The sequence below is a fragment of the Passer domesticus genome, chromosome 6 (genome assembly GCF_036417665.1).
Source record: "Passer domesticus isolate bPasDom1 chromosome 6, bPasDom1.hap1, whole genome shotgun sequence".
Taxonomy (NCBI): domain Eukaryota; kingdom Metazoa; phylum Chordata; class Aves; order Passeriformes; family Passeridae; genus Passer; species Passer domesticus.
The window spans coordinates 41,021,021-41,042,825 of NC_087479.1; the positions used below are offsets into that span (position 1 = coordinate 41,021,021).

Genomic DNA, 21,805 nt, shown 5'->3' on the forward strand with positions numbered 1-21,805 from the left:
TATTTTCCCAACACCAATTTATTCTTACAGTGAAGATGGACATTAGCTTGCTTAACAAAGCTAATGTGTTACAAGGCATATTTACCTGTGCTTAGATCCTACTGCAGGCAGGCAGTGAAGATGGACCAAACCCATGATTTGATCCTGTACAGTGATGATATTTAGCTGCAGTAAGAACTCAGTCACACAGGCAGCACTCCTGACTGAACATCCAGACTGTAGTCATGAGCCCACTGCTTCCCAGCAGCAGGTGAGTCGCAGCAGGCAAGCTTGAAGGATCCCAGCAAGTCAGCCTGGAATCTGCTCTGAGGTGCTGGCTGCTGATCTGTGGCAGCAGAGGCAGCAGAGGCTCAAGAGACAGGAGAGGCTCAAGAGTGATATTCTTTAATGCAACATGCACTGACCCAGAAGCAGGGTCATCAGATGTCTCTGCTGCTTGCCTTTGCCTTGTCCTGTCTACATGGATAAACTAGGAGGATAAAGTCTGACCACAGAGTCCATGGCAGAAGAGAGCCTTGACCCTCTGTTCCACTAGACACCAGTATAATTCAAGTAGTTATTTAAGTTATGAAACTGATTGCTTAACTGGAAAGGACCCTGCAACCTACAGATAAAAAGCAGGGCACCACCCTTTGGTGAAATGAGTAATACCCAGAGATCATCCCCAAGTGCAGCTTTCTCATTTCTGTACAGACACACAGAAGTGGCTTTACATCATAGAATCCCATCTTGTCATTACTTCCAACAGAGATCACAATTGGGAGTAAAGGAGAGACAAGACAAGGTGCAAACTATGTGCCCACTGAATCTGTCTGCTCCAGTTGGGACCTCTCACATCTTCCACGTGCTTTGTGCTCTTTTAAGAATAATCACTGCTCACAAACTTAAACCCTGTGATTCAGTATAACCTAATAACATATAATTTCTGTCCACATAACACAGGCAGCTTCTGATTGCCAAAGGTCTTCATAATATCAACTCTTTTCCCCATGACTTCAAGGAACTCTGTTTCTGTAAGGCTTCCTTTAAATCTGTAGCAATCTAAGGATCTAGATCTGCTGTGGGTGTACATCCAACAATGTCCAAAGTGGCTCTTCACTTCCAAACTCCATCAGGTTCTGGATAAATGATCCTAAATGTCAAGTTTATTCGTTCATCTCTAGAATGATACTCCTTAGGCACTCGATGCTGTTAATGGCATTAGGGAAAAAAAAGAAAAAGAAAAGCATGAGTTGTACATTTTAAATACAGGTAATCAAACAATGACTAAAACCTTCCTTTCCTGTGATGACTTTTTATTCATATTTCTACACACTTAGCTAAGGTAAAAAAATAAGGTTCTGACTGCTCAGGGCCACTGAAAACAAGAAGTCTTTGTATATTACTGTAGAATTCTTAATTTAAAGTTACAACTTTTTGATATTCTAAATTTCTATATTGATTTTGTTCTTTTGTCTCCAGGCTGCAACCTTTGTTGCTGAACTTTAATGCTGGAACATCTGAACTGATTCCTACTGCATCACTTGGCACACGAAAGCAAACCCATTGTTTCTGTGGGTGCTTTCAAATCCTGAGGCAGAAAGTAATACTAATGCCTTGGAAAACAATTGTGCCACTGGAAGCACAATGTCCCATACCTTCATGGGAGTGCCTCAGCATATCTGGACAACTGTACTGCAAGTAAAGCACATAAACAGTGTGAAGGAGTTCTTACCTGCCAATCCTCCTGGGTGGCTCCCTCCATCACCAACAGACTCCCGTGATCAAGTGGGATTCTTATCCTTTCTACGTAAGTATAGTCCCCATCCTCTTCCTAAAAAGAAACATCAGACACTGAAGAAGCAGGCATGTGCATTTGGTAGAAAACCAGTCCTTTACAGCAGAGCTTAAAAAGCCTGTGAGGGAGGAGGCTCTTCCAAGATTAAGAAATCTAAGTAAGCCTCTCTGTATATGCATTTCATATAAAGTCCAGCAGCCAAGCATTTTAACGATGAAAATAAGCCACTGTATCTCACTGGCTGGATGCCACAGGTAAAGCTGAACAATTTAGGAGAAAACCTCCTTTAGGCTTAGAAAAGTCAGTAACAGCAATTACTTTCTCATTTAAATGGGACATCTCTGAACTCCATTTTACTTAGAAAAAGAGATTTTCACATCAATTTGCTTTACAAAGCCACTGAAGTTAAACAAAAAGTTTTTACTTTGTTATGTGTCATTACTGTCAACCAAAGCTCCTTTCAGAACTTTTATTTGTAGAGCTGATGTCAGACACACAGAAAACCCACTTGACTTTCAGAGGTCAAGAAGTTTATGAAGGAAATTTATTTTTGGCATCAAAGGTAGAAGAGACTTTCTGGTAACAAACATGGAAAGTGCATCAGATGACTTCTTTACGTTCACTTGATAACTCTATATATGTACCACAACACCACCTGCTTACAAAAACAGGTATAGTAAAGCAAATGTTCTGCTTTTTTAATATATTAGAATTTTCATAATCTTGAGTTACATATTCAATACAATCCAAGCTTTACACTATCCAAGTACACTGGCTAAACTTTTTTTTAAAATCCTTAATTACAGTAACTACAGTTAATAAGTAAGGAAAGCTCAGCATGAGTTGATAGAAAGCTGTGAAATGTAAAATCTGTAAGAATTCCGGGACTCCATCAAGGTTGTTTCCTTGAAATGCTATCAAAATCAAAAAGATAAAAGATCTAGTATAAATCTATATAAATCACCCAAGTTTGTTTCTTAAGTCTCAGAAAAGTTTATTGCTATAGTGGTAGGAAATGTTTTCTGGACAGTGTAGAGGAATCTTCTATTACATGGGAAAGTAAATTGAAAAATCTTGTAAAAGAATGTACAAAAAATAATGCAGTTATACAGGCAAATGATGCAAAATCATTTTCAATTGCAAAAGTCAGCATTTTTCATGGAGAATACTGGCTTCTAGTCTTCTGCTTCACCTATTTACCTATTACCAAGAGAATTACCCTTACAAAAGTTCAAATCCTGTATTTTTCAGATTTCATCTTGATTGTATCCATTTCCCAGTTCACATCTCTAGCACCAACTGCGTCAATGTCCTCCTCCACAACAAAGTAGTCCCACCTACCAATACTTCTGCATTTAACATGTTTATTTTCACTGTCTCTGACCAAATCCTCACTGCAGTTTTTTACAGATTCAGTAATGATGAATACCAGTTACAGTGCCCTTTCCTCACACAGTGCACTGCCTGCCTTGGACTGCCTCAGTCCTGCAGCTGAGGACTCCCTTCTTCCTCTCTGCTTGTCTACAGCTTCTCAAGCCCTGCCAATACTGGTGGACAACACCTCCTCATCCTCTGCAGCCACTGTTGTCTGTGTCTCTGTTATGCCAATCTAAATCTCGCTTCATCTTGCTCTGAATCTCTGCTTCTACCATGCTCCAGATTCCCACATTCATCTTCAATTAGGTCTCTTATGACACAAAGGGTTATTTTTCTGCTGTTTCCAGAAGTACTAGGAGATCTTTACCTTCTGCTAGGAAAAAAGGACCATGCTCCAGGGATTCATTTGAAGGACAGACCCATTTCAAGGCTGATTCCCTGAACACCAGGATCATCCTGCTATTGTCTAACAGGTGTGAAGCTCCCTCCCTTCCCAGCAGCCATGGGTTTCCTTGGCTATAGATGGAAGAACAGCAAGGTGACAGCTGGCTTTCCAGCTCCCTCCACAGTTCACATGGTCACTTGCTGGATGACCACCCAGCTGGTCCCTGTGGCACCCACCCCCCTCTGCCACAGGGCACCTCCCAGTGGAATGTGGTGCAGCAGGTATCACCTCCCCCCCACAGTAACATTCCCCTCCCAGCTCCCAGGAGTTCACAATCAGATAAGCTGGCACAGAGCTGAGCAGTGAAGGAATACTGGAAATGGTAGTGTGGCTGTACCAAAACACCCATCCCACAGGGTGAAAGCAATTCCTCTGGACTGGGAGCATGAAGTCATGTCCAAGTGGGCCTGGGGGCTTGAGGCTGTGTGGGGAATGGGAGGAGGTCACAGTGCCACAGTGGTGACACCCAGGCTGTAGGCAAGCACAACAGACTCACTGACTCAACCAATAGCTGTGTGAACTGTGTATGAATCACAGCTCTACAGCAAAACATTTGTCTCCTGATTCCAGTGTAGGCAGGAGCTACAATGATGGGGGCAGGGGGAACAAGAAAGCAGGAGCAAGGTTAAAGTAATTTACTGGAACTGGAAGAAGAAAATAGAAGAAACCACATCACTGTAGACTTTTAACTATGAAGTAGGCATCCAAAAATCCCTAGAAACCATTTAAATCAAAGAAAAAATACCAGCTGCTATCACGTAATTGGTCCAAATAAACAGAAGATGCTGTATTTAGAAAAAAGAATGCTTAAAATTTCCAGCAGGCAAAATAAAACTGTTTTTGGAGTCATGTTAATTCTCATTAAGTCTCCTTATTCCAGTGAGGAATTTAAACCTGAAATGTATTTGCAGCTTTTTTAACATGCACAGGGCTGATATCTCGGTAAAATTTATCTCTACTTATCCACAAAATATGCTTAAGAAGATACAAATAGTCTGTGCATGTCTCTACACTCCTTTGCCCTCTATTATATGACGAAGACTTATCCAGTACAGTGGTCACCAAAAAGGAAGACAGAGGACTGAACCTCTCTTTACCTTCACCCTAGAACTATTTTCAAGATAATAAAAAAGCCACTTAAACCTAAGTAACCTTTTTTTTCACTTTTGCCAAGTGAAAAAAGATTTCAGATTGTGTTATTGCTTCAGAGACTTACATAAACACTACCAAATTACTAACAGACAATTGTCAAAATTCACATAAACATAAAGTGCATCAACACTACTGGCCATCTTTTCAGTTAGAGAAAGGGGACTTTATTCACTATCAGGTTCATCCACATTTCAAGACATAATCTAGAAAATATTTGTAGAGATACCAGCATGAACTGAAGTCTCTGAAGGCTCTGATCTAGCACTCTTCAACTGCCCTTCAAGCTGTGACCTCACATGTGGTACATAGGGTTTTGTACTCAATACATGGTCCCCACTCAGGAAACCACATTTTTCCCTAGGACCACAGTGATGTTCTACCATAAGTGATCACCACCATAAGTGATGTTCTTATCTTGTATGCTCATTATATCTTTCATCTCAAAATACTTAAAAGCACTTACAAGAACAGAGGGAAACAAAGGCCTTTGAAACACTAGAATCTGATCTATCACAGTGTTGGCCCTCAAAGAAGTTAAATTTTGGGAAGAAAAGGATTTACTTTCTATTTCCCTCCTCAATGAAGACAAACTCTGGAAAACCCTATGTACTGATACTGGATGATACTGAAACCAGGGGGAGCCTGAATTCCCGTGATGACTGTTAATCTGAATTCCTTTTCCCTAGATTACATTCCTCTTCCTGTAACTTGCTTTTCAACAAAGGAATGATCAAACTTCAAGGGTCTACAATCAGCTTTAACTTTCTCTTAATGAAAGAGAGAATGCTACAGTACAATAGGGTATGAAAATTACTTCTTTGGTACAGCCTGAAAGGTTGTAATTTCCATCAGAGCCTCTTGTAACTCCCACTTGCCAAAGCATCCATTGTCATAGGATGCTCTGAGGAAACTTAAGTCTTTGGGAATGTGCAAAGAATACGTAATGTGTGCCATGTAATTATTAAGTATGAATTCCCTTAGGCACAGGACACACTTAATAGCAACTATTTCAAAGACCTGCACATGGGGATTCTACCTCAGAAAAAGGTATGTCACTTGCAAAAGGAATACACTTTACAGCTACCAAGACCCAGCTAGTCAGAAATATCAGGTCAAAGGTGTTAAAAAAACAGTTAGGAGAGCTTGAGAGATACATATAGAAAACCATCCATCTCTGGAAGAAAAGGGAAGAAATCGTGCAGTGCAGCTCAATCAAGGCAGTCAAGTACAAATGGCACAGACTGAATTTCCCCTTTGCTAAAACTGGGTGTCTTTTCAGAAAATCTATAAAAAAGGCATCTTACTCAAGAACTAGGATTGATTTTTAAGACAGAACCGGCAAAGTTTATACTGAAGTTTAAGAATATTTTATTCTGATTCTGTTCTGACTGATGGGGAACACAGGCCCTTCTAAAATGAATCCAAGCACCATTTACAGTTTTCTAGAGGAATAAACTTTTCAACTGACATTTTATTATCAACACAGCATCAGGGATACTTACTCATACTATGCTCACTGACATAATAAACTGGTTATGTGATCTCATGCTCAGGGACCAAGATTAAATTCACTTCAGGCAACAAAGAATTTACAAATTTGAGATCTGGTGAAAACTACGAACTATTTGTTTTCTGGTTCAATTTCTGACCTTTGCTGTTCAGACTAGGTGACCCAAGGTGACTCTTGATGGGCAAGCTTCAGTATGTCAGCATTGAGTTTTCCTGTAGGCTGGTCATTATCATCTCTGCTTTCTGTACTACCTACTCAGAATAAATAGCAACACAAGCAGCTAGCAAACTTCTTTCCAAAGTTGTCAAAGAATGCACAAGCAGAAAATTCATCTGAAACAAGATGCCCTAAAATAAGGCCTGTATTCTCAACACATGTGAATCCTTTACTTGGATAAATACTAACTGTAAAGTTTAAGCTGGCTTATAAACAAAGTATTCTCAAGCAGAGCACTTTATCTAGCAGGAGTATTCACTACTGAATCGCTAATTAACTCCCAAAAGGATATTCCACAGGTCTCCCTATCCAAGTAGAGGATCACTGTTTAGCCTTCAAGTATGATGTGACAGCTTCCAAGGCATTTCATGGAAAAGAAATGAGCTTCTTCCCTTTGTTCACTGCCCCTCAATCTGAATACACACACGTCAAAATGCAAACACCGTTAAGAGGATTTTTACTTACAAGAGTAGTCAGAACTACTCTTCACCCCATGTACACTCTGCATTACATAACACTGTCCTGAGTTTAAGAAAATGCAACTTTTTGATTCATTTGCACAGTGTAAGTCCACTTCCAGCATCACTGATCTCATTTTAAGCACCAGGAAGGGCCCTTATTTGGACAGAAGGCTGCCCAGGTTGCAATTCACTGCACTACACTGCTGTACATTATTAGAGTGCTGCCATCACCATCCTCAGAATGTTATGGTCCATGGGAGAAATTTCTTGAGCCCTACACTTATTCCACAGAACCTTCCAAGTTGTGCTTTCATTAACTTTGAAATGCTTTAGCAATTAAGTTTCCTTAAACAGAGGAAAACAATAAACACATTAGTAGTTATAAAGTCTCTCAGTGTGGTAGGAACACTCACAGGGGAGGGTTTTTTCCTCATCTCAAAGGTCCGAGTAGCACCAAAGCTGAGCGAGGCAATGACAGGATTTTTCCCCAGCGATGGCTCGTCGTCACTGTGCCAGTCCACGCTGTCCTTCTCGTGCCGGTAGAGGTTGCAGAGAAGAGAGTTGAAGGTGTAGCCAGTGAACTCCTCAATGCGCTCCTTCAGCATGCTCAGCAGAGGATGCCACTGCAACCAGCACAGAGAGAGATGTAAATCCCAGGGGCAGGGGATGCAAGACAGGAGGCAAAAACCACCAAGAAACAACATATACTGCACTTTAATCACAATGAACTTAATACAAACAAATTACAGCAATTATGATGGTATTTTTAGTAGAGCAGAGGAATGGGCTGGGCTTTCTGCAAAATATGCACACGTTACCCATCACTCAATACTAAATCATCTACTAAAACTCTGCAGCCAGGCTGCCTTTCATACAAATGGAGGCAATCAGTGACTAAATGACACTGCTCTCAACTGCCTGCAGCTGTTGACAGAGAACAAGAGGAAATGGTTGGCATGACACAGCGCTCCGTCCCCACTCTGTTAGCACAGCTTGTTGAGCTCAACTCATCACCTCTTGGGGTTTTGACTTGACACTGTAACTCTTCAGAGGGTCACAAAACCAATGTCACTGGCTCTGGATTTCATCCTTCCCTTTGCTAACATCTTGCTGAGCCCACAGCCCAGGAAAGCTCTGTACAATCCACTACAAGTCAGTCCAGTTATTTAATGTTATGAAGTTACATCATGACTTTCATCTGTCAGAGTGCTTTTGCAAACTTCACAAATATATAAAAAAAAAAAGCCAAAGCAATGTAGGGCACAATAAAATGTGCCCATTATATAAGCAGAAACAGAGAGCAAGAGAGGATAAGAAACTGATTCCAAATCTCCCACTGCACCACTGGCAAAGAAGCAACACACAGCTGGAAATATTTTCTAGTATCCACCCCTGATAAACAAGGCTGCACTACCTTCTTTCCAAGCTTCCCCACGTTTAACAAGTATTTAACTATTGGTTACACTGCAGGAGCCTCAACATACCATCTTTCCCTCATGGGGTATTTCTAGCTAAGTCATGCCTTCAACAATTAAGCATCATCTGAGTAATTAATTCTAGTAAACATAGGCTGCAGTTATGGAACATGTCGGGAAAGTAGTAATATCACCCAAAAAAAGCCCAAACTGGGCTGCCTGAATGTGCAGAAGAGTCCAACAAGAATTATTTAGAGCACTTTTCAGTGACCAGCTGTAGCACCCCATGAACCAGGACGATATTTCTTCAATTCCCATGAACCAGGACGAGATTTCTTCAATTCCCATCACAGAAGTATGTGTCACTAAAATGCTACCATACGGTGAATTTTACAATGTAATTGAAAGCCCACTACAAATCTGCAGCAGTGGAAGTAGTTTTGTTAAAACAACTTTATCACTGCTTAGAGAAAAACACTTTCTAATAGCAAAATAATTGAGGCACAAACACTGGATTACATCTAGAAGTGCTGCAATCACACCAATTCTTACCAAACAAAAAAGGAGAGGCACAAAACTAATTACTCCTACAGATAAAGTGTTTAAGGAAGTAATCAGTTTTGGCTAAGCTGTGCACTAAATTACTCAGGATATTTTTGTGCTAGAAACCCTATTTTACAGGTAGAGACTGTACTCTTTACAGCATCCCCTACTTTTCTACGCTGTGTGAAAGATCAGTGTCCCTGTGCAGTGCACCCATAGATCTGCCTATGGGCAACTTCCAGCCGTGCAGTTTCTCCAGTACTTCTCACTTTTTGTTTGAGTTTCTTTCTCTCAGTAAAAAGAAGAAACATTCAGGAATAAAAGACAGAACCAACCTGAGTAATTCATTTAGGCCTTGTACCTTTTGGATGAAACAAGCCAGTGGCCCAATGACTGCTATCTCCAAACTTGATGCAAACTGAAATGAAACCTTGAATTCAGCGTATATGGGCTCTATCCAATCTCTGAATAGCAATGGATTTCACAGCAGGCAGTTCTGAAGTGGATTTAAATCATTAGGATAAAACAGAATGATTTTGTGAGGGCATTTCCAATCCCTAAAGCCATTCAGCTTTCAGAAAAGCCCATTTAAAATAGTATTTCACAAACAAGTACCAAAGGATTGCCTGGTTTTCCACCAGAAGTTCCAAAGACCATAGAATTTTTTACTACAGTATTTTTGAGACTACTAAATCCTCACAACTCATCATGTTCAATAACGCCTTTCCAACTCTTCCCAAACATCCCACTTTGGCAGCAGTTCTGGGACTTGGGACAATTTTCTCTCATGCTATCCAGCTTTCAACAGTGACACCTAATTACTGCCGTGGAAATTTTAAACAAAGCAATACCAAGAGACAGGCTGATGGGGACAACAGGCTGAGAGAGAGGGAGGGAGAGAAAACATGAACAAAACATCACTGAGTCACTCAGAAGGCTTTTAACTCTTCCAAAACAGTGTGGGAAATTACATGCTACAATCTGGAGTTGCTGAGCAGATGAGCTGCTCAGCAGCTCACAGATGTGTGCATTTCATAGCATCCACACAGGAATCAAAATATGCCTAAACTTTCATTTAAGCAGTATTGAACCTAAGTGTTTCTGAAAGTAACTAATTCAGTAATTGGTACTACTGTATCTTTACAACAAAAAAATCAATATGATTGTGGGCAGTACAATCTCCCACACAAAGATGCTTGGGGTAAGTCATACAGAGCAATTCAGAGTTTTGTACAAAGCTACAGTGACCCAAAGCAAAACTTTAAACTCTAGAGTAGTAACCTCTTTTTGGCAACATTTGGCAACTAAATCATACTGCTCAGTCAACTCACTCATAAAGTGTGTTGTAAAAAACTGACCACATTCCAGGACAATCTGCTGCTGATCACAAATGAAATGCCAACAGATTCTCTAGATAACCATAATACAGGATAGAGGGAATTTTTGTCTCTTGATCTCTGCAAAGGATTTCTCTGTAGATAATAATGAAACACATACAAACATTTACATACATTTGGATTTGGCTGCATTGTTATCCTGGAGTATGTGTAAGGAAGTTCCCCATACCAGGATGTAAGCCGTGGCTCCTCAAAAGATACTTCTGAAAAAAAAACAGGAAGACTTTCTCAGTTGCCTTACCAAAGGATTTGAAAATAGAAAGATAATGCAATTCTGCCAAGAAATTTGATCAAAAAGGGATTACCCACTCACCTAAAGTTAAAAAACAGTCCCTTAAAATCCTCAGCTTTACCTAAAGAACTCAAATGAAGGAATTAAATTACTCAAAATCAGGTGTGCATCTGCAGGACGAAACACCTTGCCAAAATCTTGGAAACATATCCATTTTCTTATCCCTAAATGCCAGACATAGCAGGGACTGGATGAGTTAAAGATAGCAAACGAAGCTGAAATTTTATCTTGTTTTACATTCACTTGGTTCTGGTGCCCAGTGTGCTGGTGTAAGCTGCAAGATGCAGATGGATCCACTGGAAAGGGTGAAGTAGAAAGGACTGTAGCACCCTTGGGACATTACAGAAACAAAATGTAGTAAGGCTGGACACAATACCTTGTCAAATGTATGTGTGCTCTGTGGTATAATACAAACATCAGGTTAAAAATACTTTCAGTTTCTGAAAAGACATCTTGGCAATTATTTCTCATGCTTGACAGGTGGCATTCTCCATTATACTGTCCCTTTATTGCCAGCCAAGAAACACATGTTGAAAACATTCTCCAGCCTGATACATTACCTTACATCAGTTCCTGCCTGAAAGTGAAATTTAGCTAGAACAGGTGCCCCTTAGTGAACACATCCAGAATAGCAGCCTTTTCACCTACTGCATATTGGAACTAATAACTAAAGCCAAAGGAAAAGGAACATGCTCTGCTGGGATTTTCAGTAAAAAAGGCAAAAAATATACCTCATGAAAGAAACCTCCAAGAACACAGTTTTGGCAGCATTGCTGGGAAATTGTATGATGGTGGCCAGACTTAATCTTAAAAAATGAGTGAGAAAAATAACTGGAAATTTTACTGGAAACAGTAAAATTCCAAGATTTTTAAGACAGGCAATTTTAATTTGCAAAGATCTCATTTAGTTGACAATAGTAACATGGTATTAGAGATTGAAAAGCAAGCTGCAGTAGTCTTCAGATATGCATGGAAAACCTGCATGGAAACTTGAAGAAGTGGGAACACTGAAAATGAAAACCAACTCTGACCAGAACACAGATTCTGTTACGGAACTGACCTGTGAATGAGCTGAAAAGGTGGTCACACACTCCTTACCATGTCTGATGTGAGTTCGCTGACCCCAGGGTATGTCTTGGAGGAGTTGCTCAAACATCCAGTCTGCTTGTTCTGAGTCAATAAAGCCAGGAATCAAACGAATCCTAAGCATGAAAAAGAAAAATTGAAGGAATACACATTTCTATATCTGCTTTGGGAAAATATCTGCATTTCCAGTATTCCCAAAGGAGATAAAAATGGCTGTAAATCCATCATATCAAAAGTCAAAGCCCAGTATTCTGTTTCTGACCACAGCCAAAGCAGGCGTGAAGGAAAGAACAGAAGGGCTCCTGTTGAGTCTTACCCTCAACAAATGAATGTAATTTCTTTTCAAAACCTATAAAAACATATGACAACCAGCAACATACCATGAATTCCAGGATCAGCCATTTGCTGTGAAAAAATGGCATCCTTCTGCTTGTTATTAACTTCATATCTGATAAATCAGATAGACCTGATTATGGCAATACAATCAAAATTAAGTAAATAATTGCTCTTTATTCACCACCTCCATATCACTTAGAATTTCATAGCCCTTTATCCCTACTGCCATTCCTGCTCTCTTTTTCAAAGCATAAGGAGAAGTATTTAGCATAAGGACAGTATTTAATGTCTCCTATTTTTTAATTTCCATATGTACATCAAATATTTTGATTGCTCTAACAGTCATCCAAGAATTACAGCCACTGTGGTGGGCTGCAGAGTAGGAATGCTGCTAACAGTCATTTACTCTCACAAGTATTTCATGCCCCAAAAATGTCATAGGAAGAGTATATAGTAAAGGTGTTAAAAAAATGCAAATCTGATTATTAACTTTCCAGAAATATATATATTCCATCTGTGTATTAGGAAAACAAACTCCAGAAATGCAGGATAACCCAGCTGTGTATCTTGTCTCTTTCCAGCTGGTCAGAGCTTTTATTTTTCAAAATACTTTAAAGATTTACTTGCATCTTTAGAAGAATCTAAGATGAAGGCACAAAAATAAAATAATACAATAATCAGAAGAAATTAAATAAACGCACAAAAAATTACTATGTCTTTAGCATTTTTTCCACTGTTATTAAAAACCTATTAAATTCAAAAGAAGAGGCTTAATACTGACATTGCAGCTAAGTCCACAAGATAAAATGTATTTTACTTAGTAGGAATCACAGAACAAGTAGGTTTTGTTCTGAAGTGTCCTAAAGCTGAAATAATTAAAGCATGGCATATAAGCACAAGGACAATCCTGAGGTTACCACAACTGCCTAAAGTTAAATGCTTTCATTAGATTTATTTAAAACAACTCCAATTTACAGCTACAAGTTTTGGGTTGCTCTTAACTGTACAACAGACATCACACACTTGCTAACACAGGAATAGTGATCCAAATTTGCATCAGCAACTTACTGTGAATCGCAACACAAATGGACACAGCCCCTTGTCCTTATTCTGGAAAAAGCACCAGATGCAGTACACACCACATGTCAAGAGGTTTCTCTTACTTCTCTTCAGTGCTGCTCAGAACCATCTCAGTCCCTGCTATGTGCCACTCAAAAGTATTTTCAGAAGTACTCTAAACAGATGAAGTGTCATGTGCAGCTGATGATGTCAAAACTCTCCGCAGAGACTGGACTTCAGAAAGCTGAGCACCACCACATTACTCTGCAAAAGCCAATAACATTTCATCCACTTACCTAGAAATGCCAGTTGGTCCCTTGCTGAGCTCATACACACCAGGCTTGCTGAGGATGTAGGAAGGAAAGAGCCATCAGAAAGACTATCAAGAAATTATCTTAGACTGAGCAACACAGACTAGAATTGCTGTAGGCCTGGACTAGGGAAAGTTTTCTTGAAAAGAGAAAAGAAAGTTAGAAAAGGGAAGGAATAATGTCCTGGAAATAAAGGTCAGAATAAGGCAGCAAGGCATGCTGCAGAAGCAAATGAGTTTGTGTGTACTCCCTGTCCCTCCCTCCACCAAAAGCTCAGTATGGTTTTAGGGCTCTCAGAAAAAAAAAAAAAAAAAGAGGGATGTCACAGGGAACCAAAGGAAGACAACCATACGTGACTGCGCTCAGATCACTACGTTTGCATTTATGGATACACTGAGAAAGAAAATTCTACCACGACAGCCAAACTGACCCAAGCTGGATTTTCAGTATCTCTAACTCCACCATACACCACCACACTTTGTCACCCTTTATGTCAGAGTTATCCTGGGAAGATCCCCATTACCCCACAAAGGGTAAGTGACATACAAATACCGAGCTTCACTATGAAACTTACTATCAGCTACTTCTCTGAGTCCTGAAAGAAACTGCCATACCAGCTATATTTCTGGTATATTCCAGAGTAAGTAATTTCTAACACAGTTTACACTGGGACTGTCCCAGGAAAATGCACACTGCCAACCAAAGGAGACATACTGGCAATTGTGCTGAACCAGAGTGCTCAACTGATCATGGTTACTGGCTTCCCAGCTATACCAAAGGCATAAAAACCAGTTAACAGACTTGGGTTCTCCTGATAACACATGCAGCTCATGATAGAAGAGTTAAAAGTCTATAATTTCTACTCTTACCATATACAATGACAGAAAAAGTGCAGAGAAATCAGCAGGGTACTCACTCTATCACACCTGCCTCAGGAACTCTGCGCTCCACCTGAAAGAGAATGAGACAGTACACAGTGAATACTACAGCATCTGGCACCCTCCAGTCAAACATCATCTCTAGTGACTCCGTGGAGCCACACACCGACAAGCCCGTGAGAAAAGCACACCTCAGGGCAAGAGGGAAGCAGTAACAGCTCAGCCACCCCCTCCTCTCCCAGAAACTCTCAAATCAGCTACCACTGCAGGCTGGTTTTTAGCCATCAACTGCCCCCTAAAGGACACTGGTTTCTAAACTACTTAGACATTACAATACTTGATATTTATCAACTGCAATCAAGAAAATTATTATTTTTATGTTTATAAAGATATCCTTATGTACGGAAAAATTCAAAACAACCCTAAGAAACATGAACAAACTGCAGGCCTCAGTCAAATGATCAAAACACGAAAGATCACACATAGCAGGAGCTAACACTGTAAAGCTGTCTGCACAGCTGAGACAGCTGTATTTTGTTAAGAGACAGAGTAGTTTAATCCAGCCATGGCTATCATTCTGGCTGTCTAAGGGATTTATGCTTCTCTTCCCTGAGCTCAGTGGAGTTCTGATTTGCAAGGAGTTGCTGCACTTGAGCCAACAAGAGGATCAAAATATAGTACTATATAGATAGCAGATCCCTGCCACAGGGGAAAGAGAATCTTCCCAGGCCATCTTCAATGCTTCCAAGCCTAGATGGCAGCCTTTCAAATAGGTCTAGCTTAGAAAGAAGTGCTCATGATTACTTTTTCCCCAAGGAAGAAAGTTTCCATACGCTGCATAGAGCACAATATCCTTCATCAGCTGAAGGGACATAAAGTCTATAAAACAAATACCAGGCTCTTTCCCTGTTACAAGTTAAGACAGATACCCCACCTGAGGAAAACAAGAAAAGCTCAAACCATGCTTAGGATATTGCACACTGAATATTTAGTAGAGTATATTCTTTTGGGTCTCTAAAAAAGAGTAGTTGTGAACAGGCTAAACCGAGGAACCGTAACTTTCTGTCATCATATACACAAAACAATTACCAACTCTGCTTAGCAAAAGCTCAAAGCTCAGCTCAGATTTTAAACAATGAACTGTATTCTCAAATAATTGTTACCAATCATATGAAGTTTCAAAGCAGATGAGATTCTGCTAGTTACCCTGTAAGTTTTACCTCTGATGGCTTTTCAAAGACAAACTGCTTTTGAGAGTGAGGCTGATCTTTCTGTCTCCATGCTGGTCTCACACCTGCAAGGGCAAGGCTGCTGGCCACAGGTGCCTTAGGTGCTAAAACAAAGAAAGAAGAAAAGATCACATGAATTCAGTATCACCACACTAAAAAATATAGTTAGGGAACACTTATGGAGTCATTCTTTGGAGCATTCCCCTATGCTTGGCAAAGACTTCAGGAAATTGCCAAACCTAAGAGTCAAAATTGCACAGGAACTGATTTTTTAAAATATGTATTTATTATTCATCCACAAACAAAACTGAAAACATACTTTTATCTGAAAGGATGGCATCTATAACTTTTCACTACTACAACAAACACCTATCACACACCAGCAGAAATTGCTCCATGCAGCTAAGCTACTTCCCTCTGTATTCCTTTTCAAAGAAAAGAAAAATAGTTCTATTAAAACAGAATTTTTAAACCAGGGAGGAAGTGGAAGAGCAACTTCAGCACACCACTTCAGGTGTTCTATTTACACATGCAAACAGGCTTTAAAATGGGACTGAAATACAGTTTTCACTCTGCAAAATTCAAACAATGGGGAACTTCTTTTAAATCCCCTTAGAAATAGGAACAATTAATTGCACCCATGACAGAAAATTTTGGGGCTATTCTCTTCATGACTAAAACAAAATTCAGCTTGCCTAGGATGCTCAGTCTGCAGAGATATGGGATCTTTATGGAAACTATAACCAGGTGAGTGGAACACGTTTTGAGTACGTTCACAAAAACAAACCGGTCATTCCTGCATGACTAGAAACTCTCAAAGCGCTCCCCTGCCTCTGCACTCTTCGGTTTCAGTGTTTGCTAAAAAACCCTCCATCCCTTTCCACTACTTCTCTTTATCTTACAATGTTTTCGCCGTGAAAAGCCAAACGAAGGCACGTAAGGCGTTTTCTGGATAAGAAGTGCCTGACTGCTCTTGGAAGAGTCAGCTCCACCAAACACGACTCGCCCCAAACACTGGAGCCGCCCGACGGGCTCAGCTCGACGTGCCCGACAGCAACACCCCCAGCCCGCGTCCTGCTGCCAAAGCCGCCGCACCTGGAGCACAGGCACACATTTCACTGAAAACCGAACGAACGCCTGCACTGCAGTTACCGACGGAACGGGGGAAACGGGGCCGCGCAGGGCGCCCGGAAAGCGCAGCCGGAGACCGGCGGCCCTGCCCGCTGCTCGCCCCGTCGCGCCCAGGACGGCAGCGGAGGAGGCCCGGCCGGGGGAAGGAAGGAAGGAAGGAAGGAAGGGAAGGGAAGGGCGGCTGTGGGCACCCCTTACCTGCGGGCCGCCCCGCCGGGGCGCCGGCCCAGCCGCCCTGCACCCGGGCCCGCTGCCGCCTGTCCGCCATGGCCGGGCCGGCCCCGCCGCGGCTCCGCCCGCCCGCAGGGCCCGGCTCCCGTTAAAGGCGCCCTGCGCCGGCACAGCCAGCGGGCCCCGCCGCCTCCCCGGCCCGGCCCGCGCGGCACGGGAGCGAACTGCACTCCAGCGCCTGCATGGCTAGAAAAATGTTCTTGGAACCAGCAAGGGACGGGCCCGATGGCAGCAGAAACCCCCTCCTATTTTCTGACAGGTGCCCAGGGTAGTCCCAAGGACGAGGACAGCTATTAAATAGACATTACCTCCATCACTGAGGTGAAGGCATTCAAAAGCAAAGTCGAGGTAATTTAGGTTAAAGTGTAAGTAAAATTTAGGTTAAAAATTCGTTTAGTGATTCCCAGCTGCAGCTTGGAAAATCATTAGACCTCAGGGTATGAGAGTGGGAACCCAACCTGCAGCCTGCCACCGCCTGAAAGGGGACCAGGGGCTCTGAGAGCCTCCTTACCTGGGCACAGCTCCTCTGCGCAGCTGGATGTGCATGCTATTCCCTCTGCCATACCTTTCTGGAGACCTTCAGTAGTTAGAAAATTGTTACTTGGAAATAAATGTTTATTAATAGCTTAACAGTTCTAATAAAGTTTGTATTCTGCTTATTTAAAGTATCAGCACTGTAAAATCACAGAATATCCTGAATTGGAAGTGACCACAAGGATCATCTTAACTCCAACTAGTGGCCTTGCACAGGACAGCCCCAAACATCACACCATGTGCTTTTTGAGATTGTTGGCCAAACACTTCCTTAACTCTGTCAGGCTTGGTGCCATGATTCCGTGGGGAGCTTGTTCCAGTGCCCAAACATCCTTGGGGTGAAGGACCTTGTCCTAGTATCCAACCCAAACCTCCCTGACTCAGCTTCATGCTGTTCCCTTGGTTCTACAGAGATCAGTGTCTGCCACTCCAGCACCCCTTGTGAGGAGCACCACGATGAGGTCTCCTGTCAGTCCCTTCCAGGCTGAACAAACCAAGTCACCTTAAACTGCTCTTCACAAGGCTTCTCCTCCAGGCCCTTCACCACCTTCAGAGTCATCCTCTGGACACTCTTCAATAGCTTTGTATCTTATACTGTGGCACTGAAAACTGCACACCAAGTATTCAAGGTGAGGCCACACCAGTGCAGAGCAGAGCAGGAGAGTCACCTGCCTCAACTGGCCAGAGATGCTGTGCCTAAAGCACCCCAGACAGGGGGTAGATGACAGCCAGGGAAAAGATTAATATAAGCATCGATTCTGGCATATAAAAGTACAGTAATTTTCACCGTTATTACTCACAATAAAGGACAATCAGACAGTTGAATGTACCCAGAAACATTTTTACAAGAAAAAACTAATACATTAGAAACTCAAGAGTAATTTCAGGTTTATTTGTTTTACAAAGTCAAAAACATACAGATTTTTTAGTCCAATGCTTTCATATCAGATCCAGAGCAAACCAAATCACGTGCTCTTAGAGAACTAATACCACCAACTTCACCATCCCTGTTCCAAAAAATTAAGAAAACTATGGGATAGGATCTGCATCTCAGATTTGATCAGCACCATTGCATCGGTATTCAGGTTTTTTCAATGTACAGAAATGTTAGCCCCAAATCATGTCTCAGTGCAACACGTCTTACTTCAAAATCAGAGCTTGAAATTATTCTTTGAAGGACAGAAAAAAAACTTCCCCTCTTAAACCATAGGAAATCACCACAGAAAACAGTGGTAGCTGCTTGCAATTTCATTTGCCTTGCAAGTTTTATACATTTTATGTTTATAAAAAGGAATGTTAGAGACCAAAATCTTTAATAAAGAGTAGGTAAATACAGCCAACAGCAGTGCAGACTTCTCATGTACTCTGATCCCTGTGTCCAGGAGTTAGGTAACTTAAGCCTCATAAGGAACATTCCACTTTGGAACAGAACCATGAAAAAAAAAATCAGTTAATTTTAATGCAATTAAATTAAAATTGTTCTACTCTTCAAGACATTTCCTGGTTCTAATTTTTAAAGCCATCTAAATATTCAGGAGTTACATTTCAAAGGACCTCACCAGAAAGACAGACTGATACATAACTTCAAAAAGAATTTAACCACCGTTGCTAACAAGGAGAGTAACTCATTTCAAGCTCTGCATTTAAAGTACCCATAATCTTTTACATAGCAACCAGCATGTAACATGTAACTTGTGACATTTATCTACATTGTGTTATCACCACCTATTACAAAGAACAGGCACTGAACTTTTAAAAATGTTATTACAAATCATGAAGATTACATATTACTGAAAAGTTAGAATCCATATTCAAGACCCAAGATTTCAAATGCTTTTTGCAATGTTACTTTATGTATATATTTATAGATGAGCTATTATACTTATTTTGGTTTTTGGCCCATTTCCCTCAAGTTCATAACCAAAAAAATCACACTGGACTGTGTAAGCAGGGGAGCACTCACGAGCTGACTGATACTGCAGAATTCTTGCAAGTATCCAAAACTTGAGCTTCAAGAAGTCAATACTCTGGAAATAGTACTAGGTTGCCTTTTTAAATAATTATGCTCCCTTTCCTCTCCTGCACCCCTGTCCAGGAATATATAAGAACTGCTTTTTTTTGCCCTTCACCCATGAGCACAATACTAGATATGATGGACACTATATAACCAAGATGTTCCTCAACAGCGTGATGTCTGATCAAGTCCATGAAAGTATTTCATAAAGCACAATGCAATTTTAGTTCAAAGCACTTCCCCCCTCATAATATCTATAAACAAATAAAGCCTATTTTTCAATCAATATTAGAAGTCAACAGTCTTGTTTCATCTGTGTCCTCAAAACAAGACTGTTCTCTTGTTAGAAAGCACACCTACGATTGGAGATGTTTAAACATTAGGTCTACTTGATGTTGCAGCATGGTGTGGAACTTGCAGGAGTCCCAGGTTCCCAAAATCAAGTTGCTTCTCACTTACTTCTCCTTCATTTTTTTGAAATAACGAGCCCGTATTTGTTTGTTTGTTTTCATGATTAAGTTAATGGCAGTAGATGTAGGTAGAAGAGAGATGACCCATCCCTAAAAAAAAAAAAAACAAAACAAGAAAACAAACCCAATTAAAATAAAAGGAGGGGGTGAGGTCTCAGCATCTTATAACCTGTTTATAACTAATTACTCTTTTTTCCATAATAAACACAAAGGACACTTCAGATCCTTACATTTTCCAAGGTGACTTACCATGAGAGCATGAGGTAGGTACCCATTGGTCTGGGACTGCAGGCCCACTGTGCCCAAGGCAGCTCTGACATATGTTTCAGGACTGGGCTTATCGAGGGTTGGCTTGCGGATTTTGGACATTTTTGTTGCCACGTAATATGGTAGAACACTCTGCACACAGGAAAACTCATGTTAAGCAGGGAATGCTTTCAAGATAACTTACAGATCCATCAAGGATCTAAAGTAACTGGAAATCAGAATGTGTACACTGAATTCTAGCCTAAGCCAGCCTTATTTTCAGTTCTAAGATCAAAATGGGATCCCAATATAAGATCAAGAACTTTTTAATCAGATAATCCATGGGTCATATGTGGACATTGTTCAGGTGTCTCTTGACAGTCAACATCACCAGCTGGAGCCCTAGAAAAAACACTCTTGCAAGCATAGGGTTGAAAAGCCATTCTTACAATCTGCCTTGTAAGTACAAAACTTCATTCCAGTTGTTTAATAGAACATGCTGTACTGTTGCTTCTCTGTAGTAAACCCCCCATGTTTGCTTGGGAAGGAGGTGCAGAACCCAGGACAGGAATTTCATAGCAAAAGCTCCTCAGTTTGGCAGCTGTACAAAGGCAGGAGGAAGGAGAAAAGAATGTCCAGAGACTTGAAACACAGAGCTTGTAACTCCATAGCAAGGCTCAGTACCAGAGTGGAAGGACAGAAGGAAGGACCAAGAAACAGAGCACACTTAATGAGCTTTTATAGCCATGTTTGAAAGCAGCACAGATGTGTGTTGATGGAGGGATGCTGACAGCACAAAGGCATGTCCATGGTAGGGCAAGATAGACCTGGAGGATCCAAAGTCTCATGCTGCTGGAGAAGGAAGGGAAATGTACATGTATTTGTACACTAGGAAACAATGCTCTTTTCCTCATGGTCATGGTTTTGGCAATGTTCTTTACTTTTCTAGAGGCAAAAAACTGAGGACAAGTTATCAAAAAACCCTGGTCTACAGCCCTTAAACAGACATTAAACATACCACAACTCAACACACCTAGCGAGGTTGGAACTTCATCACCATTTGACAAGGACCTCCTAAGACACTGTCAGTGGCTCTAGCAGTGATTCAATACATCCATCCACTACTGCCTATCCAGAGAGTGCTCCCACTGCCATACCTTAACAGCAAGTCCCTGAGTGTGTCCACTTCTGCTAATTCATCTCCAAATGAGAATACCATCTCAAAAAACACTCTGTTTGGGCAAATTACAGTTTGTAAACCTGCTTCCCCATGTTAGTCTCTTAAAGAATGAGCACACATGCCTGAACTCAGAAACATCAGCTGTTGCTCTCAGCAGCACAGCAGGGAAAGGACCCCTTCAGTTCTCACTGAGTGTGTATCCATGTCATAGCTGTTTCAACAGATATTTTACCACCACAAACAGGAAACATTGGTATACCTGCTCATTCCTTCACCTGAGAACATGAAAACTGTGCCCTTCTGTCTATAAATAGGACTTTCAATAATATATTATGAGTCCACTTTCAAATGGGAAAGAAAAACATGGAGACCTAAACTTCAGAAGTGAAAGCAGCTACCATTGCCTTTAAAGTCACCAAAAGCTAAAAATGCTTGGATAAGAAAACTACTCCTTCTGCTACCACAGCAGCATAGGTACCTCATTTCAGCTCCAGAATGTGAACTGCATTTCAGAT

At 41.0% G+C, this 21,805-nt stretch overlaps 2 protein-coding genes across 4 annotated transcripts in view; both read right to left on the bottom strand.

Moving 5' to 3' along the window:
- ALKBH3 (alkB homolog 3, alpha-ketoglutarate dependent dioxygenase) lies at window positions 1-16,930 on the bottom strand. Of its 3 annotated transcripts, XR_010364744.1 has the most exons (10): window positions 16,814-16,930; window positions 15,476-15,588; window positions 14,294-14,328; window positions 13,363-13,410; window positions 11,684-11,787; window positions 10,408-10,496; window positions 7,352-7,561; window positions 6,401-6,512; window positions 1,715-1,813; window positions 1,124-1,188 (listed from the first exon to the last, which is right to left on the bottom strand). XR_010364744.1 is itself a non-coding variant. In XM_064424948.1 (9 exons), the coding sequence occupies exons 1-9, from the start codon at window positions 16,881-16,883 to the stop codon at window positions 1,096-1,098; spliced, it is 861 nt and encodes a 286-aa protein (XP_064281018.1). In that variant the 5' UTR covers window positions 16,884-16,929; the 3' UTR covers window positions 1-1,095. The 3 variants fall into 3 exon arrangements, 2 of the variants coding, with proteins under 2 accessions (XP_064281018.1, XP_064281019.1); XM_064424948.1 differs by lacking the exon at window positions 6,401-6,512 and having other exon boundaries at window positions 1-1,188; window positions 16,814-16,929; XM_064424949.1 differs by lacking the exons at window positions 6,401-6,512; window positions 16,814-16,930 and adding an exon at window positions 16,580-16,749 and having other exon boundaries at window positions 1-1,188.
- Window positions 16,931-18,251: 1,321 nt separating this feature from the next.
- Window positions 18,252-21,805, bottom strand: part of HSD17B12 (hydroxysteroid 17-beta dehydrogenase 12) — an 83,162-nt gene continuing 79,608 nt past the window's right edge. Inside the window, exons 10-11 of the mRNA XM_064424947.1 lie at window positions 20,114-20,263; window positions 18,252-19,954 (exon numbers count right to left, since the gene is read on the bottom strand). Coding sequence (XP_064281017.1) covers window positions 19,850-19,954; window positions 20,114-20,263 — 255 coding nt within the window. The 3' untranslated portion in view covers window positions 18,252-19,849. The remainder of the gene's footprint in view (window positions 19,955-20,113; window positions 20,264-21,805) is intronic.

Coding starts and splice junctions, on each gene's coding strand:
- ALKBH3 (XM_064424948.1), bottom strand. CDS start 16,883: ATGGCGGACAGGCGGCAGCGGGCCCGGGTGCAGGGCGGCTGGGCCGGC. Junction 1,814..7,351: donor TGAGGAAAAAACCCTCCCCT/GTGAGTGTTCCT, acceptor GTTTCTTTTTAG/GAAGAGGATGGGGACTATAC. Junction 1,189..1,714: donor CCACCCAGGAGGATTGGCAG/GTAAGAACTCCT, acceptor TGCCATTAACAG/CATCGAGTGCCTAAGGAGTA.